General features: G+C 40.9%; 1 protein-coding gene across 26 annotated transcripts in view; it reads right to left on the bottom strand.

Moving 5' to 3' along the window:
• The window catches only part of LOC108443646 (neurexin-1a-like), a 537,123-nt gene that overhangs the window by 232,475 nt on the left and 289,499 nt on the right, over positions 1-15,149 (bottom strand). Inside the window, exon 1 of one of the 26 annotated variants that reach the window (XM_037532664.1) lies at positions 2,478-4,001. The exons of 22 other annotated variants lie outside the window; for them this stretch is intronic. In XM_037532664.1, coding sequence (XP_037388561.1) covers positions 2,478-2,694 — 217 coding nt within the window. In that variant the 5' untranslated portion in view covers positions 2,695-4,001. Of the gene's footprint in view, positions 1-2,477; positions 4,002-15,149 lie in introns of those variants that run through there. 3 more of the 26 variants (XM_037532663.1, XM_037532666.1, XM_037532665.1) reach the window with 3 other exon arrangements.

Raw genomic sequence — 15,149 nt, 5'->3', positions numbered from 1 at the left:
TTATTTCAAGCTATTTTTGAGCACGTCTATCGATCGATTCTTCATAAAATCTTCACAATATAAGGGGCATCAGCTGACTTTAAACAATGAAGGAAAACAGAAATAGAAAAAAAGGCTTTTTTTTTGGACAGCAACAAAATATTATATTTCTCCAAGTGAGGTTGAATCTACAGTTAATAGAGGTTTATGTATCAGCTCTGGCAGATATGTACATACAGTGTCATTGAGTGCTGCCTTGTGGTTAAGTCACAGGCTGTTAAATGTGAGTGAGTGAGTGAGTGAGTGAGTGAGTGAGTGAGCGAGCGAGCGAGTGAGCGAGAAAGATAGAGTATCAGATATCAGCACAGGCACAATTCCTATAATGGCACATCTCTACAGGAAATATTTCTTAATAGGAGATCAGAATAGATGTTTTTAATATTATTTCTAGATAACTAGTATTAAATGAAAGAAACAAAATGAAAGTGGTGTTAGGTGCCCCCTGAAATAACTAAACATGTCCTGATTTTATAATGATTTTATGATGACCCAACAAGGAAAAATACTTGGCTTTGTTTTATATTCATAAATATATGAATGATTTATTATAGCCTGAACAGAGAGCTCACCCATCTTCACTAGCTACAGCTAGCTTGAAATGATTTCTTTTGGTCTCTCCATTGCTGTCACTAAGCAGCTTGACTTTACTGATGTAGCCTAAGCGAAATACTGTAGTGCTTTCAGATTTTGCTGAATTCTGACTTGGTATATTTCAGTATATATGGCGAGTATGACGGGAAAGCATTCAATCAACTCCGGTCATGCCACAATAGCTAGGTTATGACACTGCCTCATCTAGCAATATTAGAAAATGAGCTGAAGATGGTGAAACAGTAAATGCCATCTGAGATGAATAACTTATTGTAAAATGACATAAGAAAACTTGTTCTTCCACTGTCCACTGGTATTTCTCATAGCTGCCCACTGTTATTTCTCATGGAATTTTTGCCAGGGCTTTGCAAAGCTTGTTCAACCTCCTAATAGTAACTGTGAAAGAGCACATTCGCTGGTGGAGCATGGGAATGTCGATTATACTTCAAGTGATTGTTTTAGTGGAATTACAGTGCTGTTGATTTCCTGTGAGCATCATATACAGCAATGAAGCACTAACAACACTTCCTCCACATATCCCTTTACCCATAGTCCCAAAGGAACAGCCCACTGTAAAACATGCACAAAGCATGCTAGGAAACCAGTTGAGCTGTTATGTAGTGTCAGAACACTTGTTCACAGAGGTACACAACCATTGGTGCATTTTGCCCAGCCTAAGACATTTCACTGTTGTTCTTTTTGCTACACGTTCCCGGGGGACACTGCAGCAGGCCGCATTAACCCTCGACAAACAGCATGTAAACGCATTACACTATGACATCTGTGAGACTGCGGGGACTCTCCGAGCTGGAGCCCAGGCTACCGAGCACAACATTGTCTCCAGCACCTGGGGGTTGAGGGGTTTGGGGGAGGTTGGGGGATACAGCACGCAGCACACATGCCCCTCTAATCCCAGCTAATCTGCAGGGGAGTGTGTAGGGAGGGCATGCAGAGATATGGATAGCCGTAATCTGAGCCGCAGAGGCATGTGAGGAAGAACTGTGCTGAGACAGACAAAGGAGGATCAGGCTAATCTGAATTAGCTGGGGACGGGGAAGAAAACCAAAAATATAGAGGAAAAATGTAAGAATGGTAGGTCCAAGGCTCAGAGTGGGGGAAAAAAAAATCACATGAGATTGCCTGCACAATTAAAAATACTATTCATGGAAAAATATTTTCTTTATTGAGTGATGCCATCAAAGAAGCACATCCGGTTCCCTAAAAAAACGTTGAATGGATTTTAGTTCATGTAATAGGAAAGTGAAAGGTTTAAACTCATAAAGCTTCCATACCAGGTAAAGCAGTTTCCTGGAGCCATTCATTCAAGCTAAGAATAATGGACCCATTATTCTTATATGACACGTAAAAACAGTGGTGGAAGGCCACCGTCCAGCAGTTTAACATTTTCTTCACTATTGCTCATATACGAAACCTGCTAATTATCTGGTGAGTTGAATAAGGTGTGTTTGAGCAGGAAAATGATGAAACTGTGCCCAGGAGTGGCCCTCCAGGACCTAAACTTGAGTACCTGTGGTAAATAGTCTCACAGAATCCTGCAATTACTACTTCTAGCCCGTTAAAAAACCCTGGGAATCCGTCATGGCACAGGAAAGCCTCATCTGGGGGGAAAAACCTGCATTATGGTAAGCTTTGTACAGGGTACAAAAAAGCATTAATGCATTGTAATGCACCTATTTGAAATTTCTGAAACGTTTAATCTAATTATCAACAAATATTCAACTACTATTCAAGTATGCACCCATTTTATGGCCAAAAAAGGCTCAGACTCAAGTTCAGAGATTAACACCATTTGTGTGTGAGCTAACAGCATTTGCACAGCTACCCACCGTGTCCTGCGCGCAGCGAGGCAGGTGATCTATGGATGGCGATAGGCACTGAGTGGTGGTGTTTGGCCCCCTGAACTGAGCGTGAATGCTGGGGTCCTGTGGGGGTCTCTGAGCCTGCCGTGACCCTCAGGGCCAGGAGGCAGAGGGCCATGCAGCTGGCCCAGGACAGGCTCCGGCGCATGCAGGGCAGTGGCTCCAGTCTCAGGCCCCCGAGCATGATACCCAGAAAGGGCCGGGACAGATGTAGAGGGAATGGGGACGGAGGGAGCGGCGGGATGCACTCAGGGGTGCTTCAGTGTGACCGGTGGCCCATGCTCCTTGCACGCCTGGTTGCACACAAACACACACTCACGTAGACCCTTGGGGGGAAAAAAGGAAAATGCTGGCCCAATAATCCACAGTGGAAACAAGTAGAGATGAGAAAATAAATTCAAAACCAGGAGAAAATGGCCAAAGTCTGCTCTTCAGTTAGAAAAAAATCCACAGCAGTTTTGTAGCTGGCTGGAGACCACTTTAAACCATCATGGAAAAAAAGGAGAAAGAAAGCCAGAATGAGGACACACTCACAGCTCGAGAGACAGTGATCTGAGGGATCCGAGTCTATTCCTTTCCTGCCCTCTTAACACCTAAAAGCAAGCTGTAAGAAAATTCAAAAGCACAAAAGCGAACTACAAAGAAATCTCCATGAAACTCTCCAACCTGGACAGGCATCAGCTCCTGAGGTGCTAGGACATGCAGACAGAATAAAATTGCTAGAGGTATCGTTTCAAGGTTTTAAGGCAGGATGCACAAGTTTTCCCACTGGCTATTGGAAGGTATCCAGACAGACCCTCTTCTTGCGGCTGATCACAAATGCGATCTACATCTCTCTCCAGATGGCGGAGGACAGGGGCTTCACCTGGGAATAGATCCAAGATAGAGGGATCGCACCACTCCGTCCACCGAAAGGTAGGAACACCTGGACCCGAAAGCAGCCCGTGGCCACGAGGCATCAGCAATGCAGCTCCGGAGGTTTGTGTGAAAGGGAGAGCAGAAGGAGGAGAGGGAGGGAGGAGAGAGGGAGGGAGGGGGGAGAGTCTCGGCAAGCAGCAAAGAAGGAAGAGAGCGAGAGAGCAAAAGAGAAGGGAACAGAGGGCTATGCAAATGGGCAGGCTGTATTCAGCAATTCAGTGGAGTCGGAGTGCGCTGCAGAGAAAAGAGTCTGGACACGGAAAGGAAAAAAGAAAAGAGCCTGAGATGTGCTCTCTTCTCAGCCCCGCTTTCTTTCCCTTTTTCTTCCTGCCTGCCTTTTTCTGCCTATGCACAAGCACAAGCAGAGTGCACGGAAGATTTCACCACACTTTATTCTCAAGCATCTCCACTTAGATCCCGTTTTCCCTTCCCTCGCTTCTCTGTTCCTCTTTTCCGTCTCGCTTAGAGAAGTAAAGCGCCGAGAAGAGTGAGAAGAGGGAAGAAACTGTGCTGAAAAAGACGAGGCAGAGTGGAGTTATGCAGCGCCTGCCACTTCTATCGCTTCCAACTTCAAAAAGCAACTTTTCTCCAATGTTACACTTCTTTCCTTCCTCCGTTTTCTGTTCCGCCATCCATCTGACGGCCGGGGATGACGTCAGCGGCAGCTAGCCGCAGCCTGAGCGAATTCACACAGCCCACTCGCTGCCTTTACGCCAAGCGCGCACATGCACACACACATAAAGGCTTGTATGCGGCAATGAAAGCAGCCAGGCAGACTTGGCCAGTGAGCGCTGTCCACTGGGGTGGGCTGAATTGGAGGAATTCATCCTCGCTCACTGGCTAAAAAGAGCATTCTCCAATAAATAGTGCTGAGTAGAAAAGGCCAACTGAGTGTGACTGTGTGTGCACGTGCCCAAGTGAGTGTGTTTTTTCTTGTTGAAGGGGGATTGTGGATAAAATGACCGTGCTCACATCTGTACGCCTTGGTCTCTATAGCTAAGCACAAAATCCCTTTGGACTACCACATGCACCGGGCAGCCAATCAGCCTCCTCCATTCCCTTCTTTTCCTCTCTGTCCTCTAGAAGCACATTCGGCACATGGAAAGTCAACTTAGCAAGCGTGACGGCCAACACGATGGATTCCACTCGTCCAATTCCATTTCCTTTCTTCCTCTTGAGCGCTTTCTCCAAGTGTTTTGCATATTAGCTCCAAATCGGAATAAAATATTCCCAGGCTGAAGTACAGGAGAGGAATTCTTTGAAAATTGAAAGTGCTTGGAAAGGCACTCATCCACAGCCGACTGAAAGGCAAATGAAAACTGGAAGACATTTTGATCCTATTAGCATCCACAGGTCTGAGTCTTGTGTTGGAAGACTACACCAGGATTTTCCAAGACCTTCAGGTTCAAATTTTAAAGCCACAGAGTTGCCTGCTTCAGTACCACTCACACATTGATCCATCAAGAGTCCCAAGGGCAGGTAGTTCAGTCCAAACAGTGGACATTACTGTAATCTAAATAAACGCCCAGTTAAGTTCAGCACCATTAAGTGATGATGATGCGTCCACAAGACACAACTAGAATTATGTGTCACAACACGTCCCCTGAGTTCATGATAGTCTCTTATCACAGAAAGAAAAGCTCGGCAAGAGTCGTTGGATTCTGTCTCTTCTCTCCCTTTGCTTGCTCGATACTTCGGTGCCCCCTAATGGTCATAAAGGTGAATTACAATGCAGCATGCACAGGATTCTATAGGGCTGTCTGTGGTGAAAAGTGCATGAATTCTTGCACTACTGCACTACAGTTCAATCAGATGTGTTCTCTCCTCAGCCCTGTTTTTTCCCTTTATCTTTCCGCCTGCCTCTTCCAGCTAATGTAAAAAGGGTTGTAATGGATTAAAGAAAAGTGTCTGAACTACTGGGTTATTTTGGAATGGAGTGTAAGAATGGATCAGATACAAAGTACTGTTTAGAAAAAAAATACTTTATATGTCAAGTATATTTTATTACACGCACAAAGCGGTTTCAGATTCAGATTCAGATTCCTTTATTGATCCCAGGGGGAAATTGCAGTTGTTATAGTTGCAACAATTTATGTAAAAAATAAACACTTTACTAATAATTTAAGACAATATAGAGAAATTTACAGTATGTACACAAGATTTAAGTACTTATGAATATAGTAAGGTGGCGGTGATTGTGATAGTAATATGAAACATCAGGTATAAAGCAGTTACAATTATTTAAACTATTTAAATTAGTTAGTGTCCCTCTGAGTTATTGCACACGCACTTGTTATTATTGCACATATGAACAGTTTCGTGAGTTTTGTGAATCACACACTGAGGGAGGAGTTATAGAGTTTGATGGCCAGAGGTACGAATGACCTCCTGTGGCGCTCTGTGGCGCATTTTGGTGAGTCGTGAGCTGAATGAGCTTGTGTCTCATACATCAGGTAATACATCAGACAAGGTTACAGTTCTGAGAAGATGGCCAACACCACCTCACCCAACGTAATGTAATTGTACTCTACAAGAACATCTTCACTAGGAGGTTTTGGTGGTCCTAACAGAAAGCTCTTATATTCAGCTGTATTTATATCCTTGGGCTGAAGTTAGAACATACTGTTTCACTGTTTACAAGAGTTTCTACTGTAAAAGGTCAGTATTGTTTCTCATGCTGTGTTGGTACATATACAGAGGCAGTGCTTATACAATACGGGAAATAAAGAAGCTGCACAAATTCCACCTTTTGCAGGTAATCAATAGTGAGAGAGAGAGAATGCAAGAGTACACCGTCTCATCCTCCATCACATGCCAAGCTTCAGTCAGAGTTTTCAGACAAGGGAGCAAAGAGGAGCCTACAAATGAGTGTAAACACTCTCAGACATGTTGATTTCTTTCTCAACAAGCCTTTTCTTCACCGCCTTTGCCCTTCAGAAAATGGTAAAACACGTGAAAGCATCTTAAATGTAGGTAAATGTCTCATTATGAGATTGCTGTAAGAATATTGTGAGACTGTTTGACCCATTTCTCTACATCTTTATTTTATATGAACACAACTTAAAGCACTTTACGACCTTATGAACAATTACTGTGTAACATACTGGGCCTACTGGGAACACATAACACCAGGCTCAACAAATTGTATAATAGCTACACATGCATTAATAAATGCTACCATTTGAAATATTATCCATTTTCTCAGTGACATTCCAGTAATCTTTGTATTTCTTTGTGAACTGTAGAAACCTGAACATTAATTAGAACTTGATAATAATTTAGGTATTTGATAATAATAACTAAAAGATTATAGGACTTGAAATGCTAAGTAGTTACTCACTTCCCATTCATAGTTATGAATCAACTGTTTACATACTGTTTCAAATGAGTTTAAAACATTTATTATCTAACTACTTTGTGATGCATAAACTTTTGCTTAATGCTTAGTTAATTATTATTATTGGTCAATACATCATTTTTTAATCAGCAGAGCTGTATATTGTATTACCTATTACGCTTCAAAATAAAACATCAATGCGTCTACAGTGCTTTAACTATTTGTATGTCACCAAGGACAGTCGTGGGCTGGAGGTTAGGGAACTGGCCCTGTGACCGGAAGGTCGCCGGTTCGATCCCCAGTGCCGACAGTCCATGACTGAGGCGTCCTTGAGCAAGACACCTAACCCCCAATAGCTCCCTGGGTGCCATGGATAGGGCTGCCCACCGCTCCAGGCAAGTGTGCTCACTGCCCCCTAGTGTATGTGTATTCACTAGTGTGTATGTGGTGTTTCACTTTATGGATGGGTTAAATGCGGAGGTGGAATTTCCCCGTTTGTGGGATTAAAAAAGTCTCACTTAACAATTATGTAATTACTATAATCATTAACTATAAGAGTTGGTACTAAGTTCTATTTGTAGGGATCTGTTATTATAAAATGTTGCCCATCTTTTCTGTCAATGAGAGGACACGGGGTCCCCATGAAGAGCTAAATATATGCACAAACGTTCAGGCACACATAGCAATCCCTGCCATCCCTGCTCCTTCAATCACATACTGCTCTCACGTCATTCATTAGCAATACTTCAGCATGCAGAGGCTGTACTGATGTTAACTACACACCTAATGAAGCACAGATTCTCCTACCTATATCCCCACGCCCCTCGCCACATTAAAACGATGTAATCTCAGCCCAATTAGCTAAACCGAAAAGAAAATCTGAAGACAAATGAGCAGGTTCCAAGGTTCTTGAAAGCAATATGAAGTGATATTGGGTCTCAGTTAAGCACACATCAAACTGCTGAAATGATCATGAAATTGTGATGAACCCATCACACCATGTCAATATGATATCAGATACTTAATTATATGAGAGAGTACTTATAATCTACTACCAAGCAATGCTGGGAAAAAAAATATTTCCTCATTACACTAACTTTGGAAGATTTATGGCCCATTCGCAGCCTGGATTTTATGAACAACAACAACAAAAAAAAAACAAAGCAAAAAAAAAAAAAAAAGCCAAGCTTTGAAAATGAACACATGTATTGCCTTGATGTTAATGCTATAACATTAAGGCTGTCTTTCATGCCTAGACTGAAACTGACAGACTTTGCGCTGTGTATGGTTTTATATTTCAGCCTGGGTTTTTCTGCGATGTACCCATGTATAAAATATCAGGCTGACCAAACAGAGCTCCACTGCCACGGTTGCTGCTAAAACAAATCATCAAGATGCCAGTGCGGCTTGAAGCAGAGCACACAAGCTTGTATGACAAGCAGTGCACTGACTATAAAAAAGCTAAGGTTAAAGAAAATATATGGTGGACCACAGGTGAAAGGCTGGGGAATAATAGTCCATCATTGCATGTGTATACAGCCATTTCTTAGCTAATCCTGGTCTGTTCAAGCCCACAAAGAACGGCAAACTATAAACTTTATTAGAAACCACTAACCTGGACTTTGACTCACTGGCCACTTTATTAAAAACCATGCACCTCCATTCACTGGCCACTTTACTGGAAACACCGACCTTGTGCTTCTACTCACTGGCCACTTTATTAAAAACCATGCACCTCCATTCACTGGCCACTTTACTGGAAACACCGACCTTGTGCTTCTACTCACTGGCCACTTTATTAAAAACCATGCACCTCCATTCACTGGCCACTATACTGGAAACACCGACCTTGTGCTTCTACTCACTGGCCACTTTATTGGAAACTCTGACCTTGTGCTTCTATTCACTGGCCACTTTATTGGGAACACCAACCTTGTGCTTCTACTCACTGGCCACTTTGTTAGAAGCACATACCTAATACGTCCACTTACCGGCCACTTTATTAGAAACATCAACATCATAGGTCTACTTGCTGGTCACAGCTTAACTATTCAGGTGTAGAGTTACAAACTCAAGCCGATCCATTTTCATGCACGATCTGCCTACCTCCCTATACCTCATTCATCATTAGTCCGTTTCTCACCACAGAACTGCTGCTGAAACTACAAACTTTCCTTGCTGATGAATTTGTTGCAGTCGAGACCCTAGACCCAAGTCCGAGTACATACTAACTACAAACAAATAATACTCACATAAGCCATCCTGGAAAGATCCATTAGATCCTCAACCAACAGATTTCATTTACATCTATACAGTGGTTTTCAGCTTGTGAGCTGTGGACCCCCAGTGGGCCTTGGTGGTACTTTTAAATGCAAAAATATACTACAATACAAACATTTAACAGAACAATTTTAAATACGAGAAATACTGTTGGTTATTTGCAAAAATAAAACATTGATATAAAACTTGATTGTTCTGGAAAAATGTTAGCTAGTTGCGTTTGTATTTTCAATCCAAACAAAAAATGATATAAAGGAAATACAGCACTGAATCTGTAGCGTGGAGCTTCACCTGTGCAGGAACTGAACACAAGAAACTACAGCTCTGTGCTATTCACTCTGTTGTCTTTTCAAATAATGCTTTAAAACCCAACAACATACACAATCACTTGCAGACTAATCATAACAAATATGTATCTAAACCTGTCAAACTGAGCCAGAACTCCTAAGCATTCCACTCTTCCAGTCCTCTAGTTTTTGGTCTTGAGGGCGGTCTTGAGTACTACAGCACTACTAATAGATGCTCCTTTTAACGGGAGGAGCAACATGCAGCTTCAGCTCTTGTACAACGTGTTTTATTTATTAATTTATCATTCTTTTCCCTATAAAACAAGTTTTAACTGGGGAAAAAAAAAAATCACAACTTTCTCCTCCAAGTGTGGTATGGATTGAAAGTTGTATGGGGTGCACATCTGCACAAATTTCCCATCTCATTTCAACAAACACCAGTGACATTTTATGTGTTAAACCGTTTACTCTTTATTTTAATATAATTGGGTATGCAAATGACAGCACTTTCTGAATTTCAGTCAAGTATATTTTTGGCTCCACTTCAGAACCACTTAATTATGCAAGATTTCGATTCAGTACTGAGCTTTCACTTCAGTACACTGTCCCTGTACTCGTCCCACTCTTGTTAACACATTGATAAAGAATGACAAAACCCATCATTTATTCATTTGCAAGTTCACTGATTTATTAGACTTATTAGAAGACTTATTTGCAAGCTCCAATAAGAAACAGCATTAGCAACCAGCCTGATTGCACAGACACTTTCAAATATCAGTGCTCTACACATGCAGGATACAGACCAACCAGCAGTCAAGCATGTGTAGAACATAACTGGCTTTATTGGCGTTCCTGGTTTACAAATCAGCCGGAAATAACACGACAGTTTGCAGACAATTTTTTATTTCCACATTTCAAGGACAGAAGGAAACTCTGATGCAGCACCATATGTGTGGGGAAAGGGAGGGGAGGGTGTGGGGAAAAGTGTGTGGATTGTTAGCATAACAGTAATGAAGAAACTGCAAGTAGAAATAGCCTGGACTAAAGTCAAATGTAGTCAATCAGCCATGACAAGATACAAGGCTAGCGTAGCCAACAAGTGATGGGAGCTTATAAGCTAGCAATTAGCATCATGCAAACTGCATGCCTGAATCATCCCACGCTTGCCTCAAACTGCCTAAGGTTGTTAAATAATATCAAAAAGACTTGCTTGAGTGGTTTCTTGACTGGTTTTCTCCGACTTACCTAACACAGAGCACAGTAAACTGTTGTAATTGGAAAGCTTCTGTTATTGCAGCGCCAAAAAAACAGACTACCGGATGTAGCCGTCCCTGATTGAAGCTTTAATCAATTGCTTGATCAAGTGCTTAATCAAGTGCTTAGGATGCAGAGTAAAGCGCCATCTGGCAAAGCAAATTCCAGAACAAGGGAAAACAGCATGTAAACCCAGTTAAGGAAAAAGGTGGCAGCATGAACCGACACATGGAGAATTACTTAGGCTACTCTCGCCTGAATTACCAAACCAAAATACACAGCTGCTCATATTCAGACGGACGGTTCCTGCATAGCAATGCACGGTTCTTACCATGTTCTATTGGCCGCTCCGTTAGAAGCATGCCAACTCATCGGCCACTTTATTAGAAACACCTACATCATACATCAACTCACTGGCCACTTTATTAGAAACACATCATACGTCAACTCACTGGCCACTTTATTAAAAACACATACCTAATATGTCCACTTACTGGCTATTAACCCTAACCCTAACAATACCAACATCATAGGTCTACTTGCTGGTCACTTTATTTAGTCTCCAGTCTGTCTCTGTCTTGCATGTGTTAGTATTTTTGGAATAATTGGTACTACTATGGGTGAATAAACAACGTCCCCACTCCTAAACCAGTTTTTCTTAATATATTTATAATTTAATATATAAACAATGTCACAATGGCTGGTTTTAGTCAGTGGAAATGATAAATTACACAGAGAAAACAATGCGTTTACAATTGCATTTCAATCTCATACCATTCATTTCTGTTGATGCCCACAGCAAACAGTGAGCAGAATGACTTACGCTGCCCTAAATAAGAAAATAATCTCCTTATTGTAATTAGCACATTTATTTTAAACAGCAAAGACACTTGTGGGTCATCTACCTGATGAATGTGTTATTAAATAGGTCATTAGGCCTTTTATCATGCCAGGTCAATGTATGTAATATAATGTGATATAACTATCATGAACATTCCACCGTTTGATCTCATCCACTACATGTGATGCATTCGAAACACAATGATTTATGTATGCCTGAGTGCTTTTAAGCCAATATTATATTCCACTGGGTTAAAGGGTGTTTGATGGGGTTTTAGGTATCTCCTTGAAAAATAAAACCCACTCTCAATTGTTTCTTTGCCGTCTCAGAAAATAAGTGATCAATTTACATCAACCTCTCGTGAAGTACCATACAAACAAACATCCAAATTGTGGCCTCTTGGGTTAATGAAAGCTGTTGCATGGCAACATCAAAGTTGCAGAAATCTCTCCAGGATAAATAACAGCACATTTGTTTATTGTGTTGGATCGAGTGTTTGGCTTTATGATAGCAGCTCGGGGGGAAAACGTCTTTTAGCACTGGCTCTCTCAGCACAGCTGGACAAGCAGGATGAAAGTGGTGTGGCTGGACGTCAGACTCATCCACACACACGCTCAAATGCTGTTTTTATATAATGCCAGGACATAAGATGCTGTATATATTATATACGTGTATGTAATAATGTCCCATTTGGATATATGTATTGTTGCTGTAGGGGATAAAACCTCAGGTGTTCATTTCTGACATTATTATCATTTTTTTTTACATTATTTAAAAATCAAACAGCTGCTCTTCACATTGTAAGAAAATTTCATAAAGAACCGACTTTAGAAACGGTCAAAAATGACTTGTTTCTCCATCAATATCCATTAAAAGTTACATTTTTTTCCCTAATTCCTGTAAATTTACCTTTTTGTAGTTACAAGAATTTGCTACTATATATGTATATCTACTCTCCTTTAAACTTGTGTATGTCATACTAGTATTTCTCAAATGTATTGTATACATGTTAGTAGCATTGTGGCTACGATAAAAACTGCAAAGGACACTTGACAGATAGCTACCAGTACATTAACATGTTTTACTGATTTCAAAAATGCTTTCAAAAAGTATTGAGACATCATAAATTCAAGCCTCCAAGCTTTAAAAAGGAAGTCATTTTAGAAATTCTGTGCCTCAACTGAAGTCTGGCTTCATTTCCTCTCAGGCTGTTCCGCCGGTCAGAGTCAGACGTGTGTGTAAACACACACCGCACCCTCCTGTGAGTGCTGAAGAGTGGGTCTGGGTTTCTAACAAAGTCAGTGTGTGATGGTTCAGACAGTTCTCACTGCTTTTTCTCTAACAGTCTGCTACTGAGAGAAAAACAACTCACTAAGAGAGGCTTTAGAGAAGTAACATGAAACAACTAAGTCCAAAATATATTTGTCTGAAGGCAAAATATGTGTCTACAACAGCAAACCAGACTACACTACATTCACAATACTAACAGCCTACCAGTGTTGCAGTCAGGACTAGGCGTGCACGATTTGGATGATATTCGCTCAGTAAATGCTGTTCCTATATCTTGCCATATATGTCACCTTAATGTGAAGACACGTGTTTCATATCAGTGCATTGATTTCCACTGCAAAAGTACATGCTTAAGGTAAAGAGTGAATAAATAAATGTTACTAAGATGGCTTTGTTTTCATAGCAACAGAGTAGCAACACCTTACACACCTGGGATACCACAGTAACAGCCATTCACCTAACAACTACCAAACAACAATCTAACAACCTGAAATACCATAGCAACACCTTAATAACCACCTGGGAGACCATAGTAACACCTTATCATCCACCTAAAGACTACCAAGCGACACCCTGACAATCTGGAATACTGAAACCTTGTAGCAGCATTTTAACAACCACCTGGGATAGCGTAGCAATAGTCTGGCACACTTTACCAATCACCTAACAACTACCAAGAAACATCTTAACATGGAGTACCCCAGCAACCTTGAAGCAACGCCTTAACAACCACCCAGGAGACCGCAGTAACATCTCACCAATCACCTAACAACTACCAAGCAATGCCCCTAACAATAAGCTTCATAAGCTGGAAAACCCTCACAAGCTTGTAGCAACATCATGCCAACACCTGGAATTACTACAGTACTGGGCGAAGGTTTTAGAATTTTTAACAGTTGACCTCAGCAGTGAGTTTAACACAATATACATTAGAATAAAGTCGTATTCATAATTCAAATAAACAAAAAAAAACAATAAAAAGTAACAAGAATTTCTTGGGTCCATATTTTTCCTTGACACCTTCACAGCCGCCACAGAGACTCGTTAATATCATCAATTACATCATGAGCTCAATTTACTGAGCATTGATTGGTCAAACCAGGAGCTGCTTGTACTGGGCTTAATCGAGGAGAGGTTTGACAATGGTTAATCACACTCACATCCAGAAAATCTCTCTCTCTCTCTCTCTCTCTCTCTCTATATATATATATATATATATATATATATATATAATGTTATATACATTTTGTTTATTCATATAACACTTCTCAGCAAATAAACACAAACTACACAAATAAATAGATTTTGTAAATGTGTCTTGGGTGCCTAAGACTTTCACACAGTACTGTATATAAACCCAATCAATGTATCAAAAATAATTAACAATGATCTGCAATCTTTCAACCATCATTCACAAACTTTCCCTTGCCAGATGTACTTGTTGTCTGTTGCTTTAAAAAAAACAAAGTAATATAGCTATACAGATCATACTGGCTACTAAGAAATCAGGCTCGTAAGCTGTTGTTACAACTCAACCAGTGAAGTCCTAGATAGACCATCTCAGTTAAAACCAAGACAAAAACAAATCAAGACCTGTACCAACCAAGATGAAAACCAGACCAAGGAGCAGATGTTTAGGAACAATGTTCATTCAAAATGGCAACTTTTACTGAAATACGACGAGTTTTCATGTATGAAATGAATTATACCTTGATAACTCTTTATCGCAACACACCAAGTCAAAGTTATGAGAAAATGAATGATTGTTTCAATATAAGAAGTCATTGGCCTTCTAAGTTAAGATCTTGAGAAACAAGTACTTTTTTTAGATCAGATCAAACTTTTGACATAAAAAGTCTAAATACAGACATACCAATACTGTCATTAATAGACAGAGGAAATAAACAATTCTGAAGAATTTTAACCTACCCGTCAGAAATGTCAATACAAAGCGATTAAATCAGGGGTTCATACGCTGATGGTCATATGTCAATTTCAGAGTTGAGCATGCGTTCATTTGCATGAAAGTACTTAGTCCTGCTAAACTAGCCACCTCCACCAGCCCAAAGAGTCTTATGGTCATCAGTAATTAGTGCCTCTTTTAGTAAATCTACAAACTTTTAGAACTAAATCAAGACAAGACTGAGATTTTGTTAGGAACGACCAAGAAAAGATCAAGACTAAATGGTTCAAGATGATTTATCACAGCACAATAACATACACTGTCATGTGTGATTTACATACACAGTCGTGGGCTGGAGGTTAGAGATCCGGCCTCGTGACCGGAAGGTCGCCGGTTCGATCCCAAGAGCTGACAGCACATGACTGAGGTGTCCTTGAGCAAGACACCTAACCTCCAACTGCTCCCCGGGCGCTGCGGATTGGGCTGGCCACCGCTCCGGGCAAGTGTGCTCACTGCCCCCTAGTGTGTG

Source organism: Pygocentrus nattereri, chromosome 22, assembly GCF_015220715.1.
Source record: "Pygocentrus nattereri isolate fPygNat1 chromosome 22, fPygNat1.pri, whole genome shotgun sequence".
Classification (NCBI taxonomy): domain Eukaryota; kingdom Metazoa; phylum Chordata; class Actinopteri; order Characiformes; family Serrasalmidae; genus Pygocentrus; species Pygocentrus nattereri.
Note: the sequence above shows the minus strand (reverse complement) of the source record. Positions and strands in the feature narration are given on the sequence as shown.